We start from the raw sequence: 6,785 nt of genomic DNA, 5'->3' as shown, positions 1-6,785 counted from the left end.
GAGCATTACCGTGACCAAATATCTCTGATTAGACCTGGCGAGGTGAATATTATTTCGGTTTAGACTTCATTTATGAACTTATTATGAAATTAATTTGGCATTTGCATTGCTGTTTTGTAGTTTATTTGGACGCCATATGCACCTTACATACTGCCTGACTACTGCAATGATGTGACTGGATGCTCTTTGTGCGAAACCTACTTGGTATGTTGGGCCTATGTCGAGGCCCATGAGCCTGGAAGAGTGTGCCGACAGTTCAATCGGTATCAGGATATACCTCAGTATGTAGACAGGATGCTAAGGAACGCCGATCATTTGGGCAAAAATAATCGGCGTGGTAAGAAGGGCAACAACTGGGCAAACACGCATCAGTTCTACATTAGGGAGTGGGACATGATGTACGAAAGGTTCCAAGCTGCCGAATACGCCGCACCGATGTCCATGAATATTCCCATGAACCCGGGGTATATGGCGTGGTATAACAGGATTACCGTGACGTACATGACTCAGCCTAGGACACGGGCCACTGCTGGGATGACCGAGTCGGCTGCTTCAATGAGACTATTTGTAAGTTTGTTATATTAAACTATAAGGTTTCATGTGATATAGATTGTTTAGTATTGATATGTGTATCATTTTTTTGTCTAGGTTGAGGGTTTTCAGCAGGTTTTCCATTTAACTACGGAAGACGAAATGGACCCACGAGTGCACCAGATTCGAGAACATCAGGATGTGGTCATGCCTTATGAACCAGAAGTAGTTCCACGGTGTCGTGGAGTGCCTGGTGTTCGGACTGGGGGACACGGCTATACAAAGCAGTTTAGGATGTCCCAGCCGTTGCCCGATTATGTAGTTACACGTCATGCGTCGTTTAAAAAAATGAAAAAAATTAAAGACGCATGATCCTCATGCGTCTCTATAAAAGACGCATAATTTTCATGCGTCTTCTAGAAAGACGCATGAAGGTCATGCGTCTCTCAAAGGGTGATTTTACAAAGTTTGCGTATTCCAGACAATTCGCCCAACCGAGCGAATTTATTTTTTAAAACGCTCGGTCGGGCGTTTTTGTGCGAGTTTTATGAAACATGTCAAAAATCAGTTAATACAAAATGGAACAAAGTCTTCAATTCATACCAAAAGCATAAAAAACTCAATATTAAAATTGTGAGTCACTACAAAACTCAATACACAGAATTTGTAACATGTTTTTTGTCCAACACTGTCTTCACGAAATTAGAATATAGAATCACCCGACCGGGCGAACTCTCTGGGGAGGATCCTACATAACACGACCGACTGTGCAATTTCTACGGTCATGCCCCTCTATGCCGCAATTCCTGCACCTGCGGGGAGCTCTCGGTTCATCTTCCTCGCGGACATCCATTTAATTAGGAATCCTCCTTGTCCTGCCTCGTCCGCGCTTTCGAGGAAGCAGCTGCTCAGGGGTGATACGCAATTTCCATCCAGGATTTGCCCAATAGTCTTCGTGTCTTGGTGCTTGAAATGAGACACCATAGTACTGTGCTTCCCACGTAGCTTTGTGGTTGTGTTTATCAATGAGTTCAAACATGGAGTTACCTCGATCTCTGGCAACGGTGCACGCATGGGAACAAGGAACTCTCCACATCTGCCACTTCCCACAACTGCACTTTGAATCCATGAACTCGACGTCTTGTCTATTATTGCCCTTTGCCTGTCCCTTTTCAACACGTGGACGACTTTGAATTTGGTAATGACCTATTTCTCGGTCAAGTACTGAACAGTAATGCATTTGCCCCTTCGTATCATTCGCAGCAAGTTTGTCCCTCGCCCACGGGGTCAACCGGCCTTCGGTATGTTGTATTTCTATCTTTCTATCTGCCCACCATTCCACTGTTCTCCAAAATATCAGATCAACCAAAGCTCTAATTGGCAGCTCTCTTATACCTCTCAACACGTTGTTGTAGCTCTCTGACATGTTTGTTGAGGGCACCCCCCATCTCAGTTCATCATCGTAACAAAGAGACCAATTCTCTTTTTTGGCTTTGTTGAGCTCGTGTATCGCAACAAGACTTTCCTCCCGTAGTGCACGTCGTCTCCGCATGTACTTGCGTACTTGAGTTGTGACACCCAATGCCCATATCATGCCTTTCGCTTTAGCGCCATTACCCTTAAGTTTTGTCAATATATTTTTCCTCACATGGATCAAACAAAATTTATGGTGACATATCGGCGGCTTTTTCCATTCATCAGAACGCATAGCCTTAAGGATTCCTTTATGCCTATCCGAAATGATGCACACCTCCCTTTCGTACCTCACCACATGAATTCTGACATGATCCAAAAACCACTCCCAGCTGTCGCCAGTTTCTTCATCAACAACAGCATATGCAATAGGCAGACATTTCTTGTTAGCATCAACACCACAAGCAACAAGCAGCTTACCTTTAAATCTTCCTCGAAGGTGAGTCCCGTCTATTGTTAAAACTGGTTGGCACTCCTGGAAAGCATGTATAGCAGGCCCAAGTGCCCAGAACACGTAATAGAAGACTTTAGTACGGCCCTGGCTCAACAACTCGTTATGCCTCCACTCAACGATTGTGCCTGGATTCCTATACTACAGTTCAAGCATGTAGCTTGGCAAATCCCTAAATGACTCCTCCCGTCCACCAAATACAATCTCTAAAGCCCTTCTCCGTGCATACCATGCCTTCTTATAACTGATTACCACATGAAATTTGTCATGAACAAAATTTCTTACGGCTGCGGCACTGAACTCGGCATTTTTTAGCAACTGATGGCGAATACACAAAGCAATCATTGGTGATGAAAAGTTAGCATGTCCTCTATCATTACGATGGCCTTCAAAACTATGGCGTCCCCGCCACTTCCTAATCTCCCACATATCATCATGGGCTATGTGTGTAACAGAAACTTCCCACCGACATTCATTCGCTTTTTCAGCGTCGGTCTCGCTGATAATAGCCGTCCCATCTTCTGTCCTCCCTGCTGGATATTTGCACACGGCATGCCACCTTCTTAATTTGCTCTCAACCACCCTAAATTGCCGGTGTTGCCTCAGACTCCACATAGTAATAGCAGTCTTCACATGCAGCTTGCTATCAAATTTTGTTCCCCCATTAATCCGATATGGGTGATTTTCATCCCAGTATATGGTACTGCGTTCATTACCAACTTCAGGTGCCTCAGAAGGACCACTCGGGAGTTTGCAAAAATAGTTCTACCCAGTATGAACGTATTCTGGAAGTGGTTGTTCACCTTGCACGACGGGTTTATACACTACCTCCTCATCACTAGAGTCAGCACCAGAATCATCACTTAAAATATCATCAGACGATGATGACGACAATTCTGGATCATCAAGGTCTCCTCGTACAACATGAACATCAGCATGCTCTTGTACATTCTCTTGAGTATTCAATCCAACATCAGCAGCATCTGCAACATCTGTTTGCTCATTCATACCGCAATCAATGCTCAAAGGTTCAAACCTCGTAGATGATCCAACACCATGATCAACAATTGGTGGAATGAAGGCATTTCGAACAGACGAATACTCAACAAATAATTCAATATGCCGAGTAGAATTTAGAGCCGCATTGAACATATAAAACACACTTTCATCACTGTCAACCCCAGTACATACATAACTCGTACCGGTACCCAAGAAACAATGCCTCCAAGATATTTCGATGAAGTGTTGGTTTGAATCTATTCTTATCTTAGCACATATCATTGCAATTAATTCAGATAATGAAACACATGAATCCAATACGATGGAAGCTCTCGCACGAGGAGGATCATAACAAATGCCCACTTGAGGAAGTTGATATATTCTACCACCCCAATATAAACTCACGAATACTTGCATGATTTCTGCAAAATATATATACAAACCAACAACAATTAAAGATAATTTTTTTTCAATAAACCCTAATTTAGTAAGTTTACAATAAATTTGTCAAAAACCCTAATAATATGCAAATAAACAACAAATAAGGGAGCAATGTTGAAAGATTGAAGGAAACTTACCGAAATATGAAGGGAATCGCCACGAAATCGCCAAAAATCGCCAAGTTTGTCTTCCTCTTTTTCTCTCGCGGATTCTGCCTATTCTGCCTGGGGCACTGATTTAAGCAAGTTAGAGACGCATGAGCCTCATGCGTCTCTCCCTAAGACGCATGACGCTCATGCGTCGTCCGTGAAATTTAAAAAGTATAAAAGACGCATGAGGGAGATGCGTCTCTTCGTAAGACGCATGACCCTCATGCGTCGTTAAAAAAAACAAAAAAAAGAGACGCATGCCCCTCATGCGTCTTTATGAAAGACGCATAATCGTCATGCATCTCATTAAAAGGAGACGCATGAGGGTCATGCGTCTCTCCCAAATCCGGAACAAAAAAAAGTCCAATACAAACGAGGAATGATAACTCTATTCTAGAACAAAAATAGAAAAAACCCGTCACATTACTCATACAACTTTCATAAAGGTGTCCATGCTTTAGAGTCCCCCTCCCTTGTGTCATAGTATTTGGTTGATGCATGATGGTTTAAGTGTTTCTTACGTTCGTTAATTTGTAATGGACTATGCCCGCTTTTTTTTAAAAAAAAAGAGAGGAGGAATTCCCTTCAATTTCAAATCGCCTAGTCTTTATATTAATCCTATACTAACTATATAAATTAAACATAATTAACGAAATAAACCACAACCACGAGTGAGAGCTTGCTCATATTTTAATTGGTGATACTCATTCTTTTTATCACTTCATACTTATCCGACCATAAACATAAACTTTATGACACGTGATTAAATTTGAATGAGAGATTTCATCTTTTTATTCCTTCTTGTAAGGCATTAATTTGTAAATGGCCAAACCTATTGCTTTGCATAGAAAATGTAGCACATGAAATTGCCTTCATGCCTTAAACGTTTAATTACTACAAATGCAATACTTTGCCATGTGGCGAGTAAAGCTTCACGTTGAAGCGCTTTTTACAAATTAATTATTCCAAAGTCACGTGTCCCAGCACATGCGCGCCTAGATATATTCAACCAATAATCTTGTAGTTTTGATGGAGCTTCCTCGTCCACTACTTCACCCTTGCGGTAGGTCCCACTCAATTCTCAGCCACAAATGCCAATATATGAGTAGACACGTTTTCCCCGACCTCCCCAAATTGCCCCCCACATCTTTCTATGTGTTTGTAATCACTCCTCACCCTTTGGCAATATTGCATCATAGAGTATTTATTTTTTGTTGTTATTCATTCTTTGGATTAAAATTATCTAATATAGATAGAGCATCCAAATTGAGCAATAACAAATTATTTTTAATCCTTCATTTTCTCAAATTATAATAATAAACAGTAATAATAATATGTAAATTTTGATGAAGATATTAAAATGACCATATTATTAGAATATAATGACCTTTATAATTTTTTTATTTTTAAAGAAATTAAGTGGAGAGTGGGTCAAAAATTATGGTTGAATATAAATTGTATGGTTACATTAATGCTGCTCTATCACTACCCGATAAATTGATCACAAAGAAAAATATCCAATTAATTTCATCAAAGTTAGTAGTATTTCCTTTAATTTATAGATATTGCTCCACATCATATTATCCTTAAATATATCAACTTCATTACTATTTATATTATTCGATCCAACATTTCTTCATTTATACTAGACACACATTTGTTTTGAAAATTAGGTATCGTTACTTTCTTCTTATTTCTCTTCAGAGTATCTCGTACTCTTTTCTTTCGCTTAAAAATCATGGTGTGAAGCTTATGAATAGTTAAAGAAAAGATATGGGGAGAGATACGGTTGTGGATTCAGCAATGTGCAAGTACTCGTGAAACATAACCAAAATTTGCCCAATAGCAAGCTATCGGATTGCAGATGTATACTTTTGCACTATTGTAAGACTCTGCCAACGTGTGGAGTCTGGTCGTTCTTGAAAGTACTCGTCATGGGTGCTAAGTAGTTGCGATTCGCAAAAATAACTCTCGGCTCATATGGAAATGACGTCAAAAGTATTCCTCTCCCCCGTGGTTGCTCGAAAAAATAATCCCGAATGAACATTTGGACACTACAAAAACTTAGTTTTTAAGGACATAAAAATTGAGACGCACTTACTTGCGTTAGAAATGTTAAAAAACAAGATTTTAGGATACAAAAAAAAACGTTCCTAAATGAAGGGCAAATTACTTAATCTTTTGTTTTTTTAGGACGCTTTCATTTACGTTCTCTAATTTTAGTTGGGACACTAACGATAAAGACACTTTTTAAAATGTTTAGAAACATTTTAAAAATCTTTATAACGCCGCTCCAAAATTTTAGTTGTGATATGTTTAGAAACAAATTAACGTTCTTAATTGCATTAAAATATTCTTAATATTTTTTGTTGTGGGACAACTTCCTCCGGATCACGATGGATATAGCATTGGGTTTTTGTGCAGGAGATGGAGGAGCGACAAGGTTGTTATAATCTCTTTATAACGCCGCTCCGCTAAGGCAATCAACTGAGCTATTTCTCATTGTTACTTATACTTGAATCGATAATGGAATTATAGAAAAAATAGTGTGACAGGTAGTTTTTTTGGTGTAAAAATTATGTAATGAATAAGCTATTTATAGATGATTTTGGAATAAATTGGAGGATAAAAAAACAAAAAATTGATGAATGGCGATGTAGCGGTTATATTTTGGAAAAATGAGAATTTGTAATTAATTTCAGTTTTTTTTAAACATCAAAAACACCGCTCGACCCCTTCTC

The 6,785-nt window shown here is 39.4% G+C and overlaps 1 protein-coding gene across 1 annotated transcript; it reads right to left on the bottom strand.

The window, feature by feature from the left end:
• Positions 1-1,384: 1,384 nt before the first annotated feature.
• LOC121790754 lies at positions 1,385-3,607 on the bottom strand. Its single transcript, XM_042188884.1, has 4 exons — positions 3,307-3,607; positions 2,685-2,699; positions 2,425-2,583; positions 1,385-2,349 (listed from the first exon to the last, which is right to left on the bottom strand). Exons 1-4 carry the CDS (start codon positions 3,605-3,607, stop codon positions 1,385-1,387), a joined length of 1,440 nt encoding a protein of 479 aa, XP_042044818.1.
• Positions 3,608-6,785: the final 3,178 nt, after the last annotated feature.

This window comes from Salvia splendens, unplaced genomic scaffold (genome assembly GCF_004379255.2).
Source record: "Salvia splendens isolate huo1 unplaced genomic scaffold, SspV2 ctg614, whole genome shotgun sequence".
NCBI classification, from domain to species: domain Eukaryota; kingdom Viridiplantae; phylum Streptophyta; class Magnoliopsida; order Lamiales; family Lamiaceae; genus Salvia; species Salvia splendens.
The sequence above is the reverse complement of the archived record's forward strand: the minus strand, read 5'-3'. Positions and strand labels throughout refer to the sequence as shown.

Bases quoted from the DNA above. Each gene is read 5' to 3' on its own strand.
- LOC121790754 (XM_042188884.1), bottom strand. From the start codon at position 3,607: ATGTTCAATGCGGCTCTAAATTCTACTCGGCATATTGAATTATTTGTT. The intron at 2,350-2,424 runs GTAAGCTGCTTG...TTGTTGATGAAG, and splicing joins CCTTCGAGGAAGATTTAAAG to AAACTGGCGACAGCTGGGAG.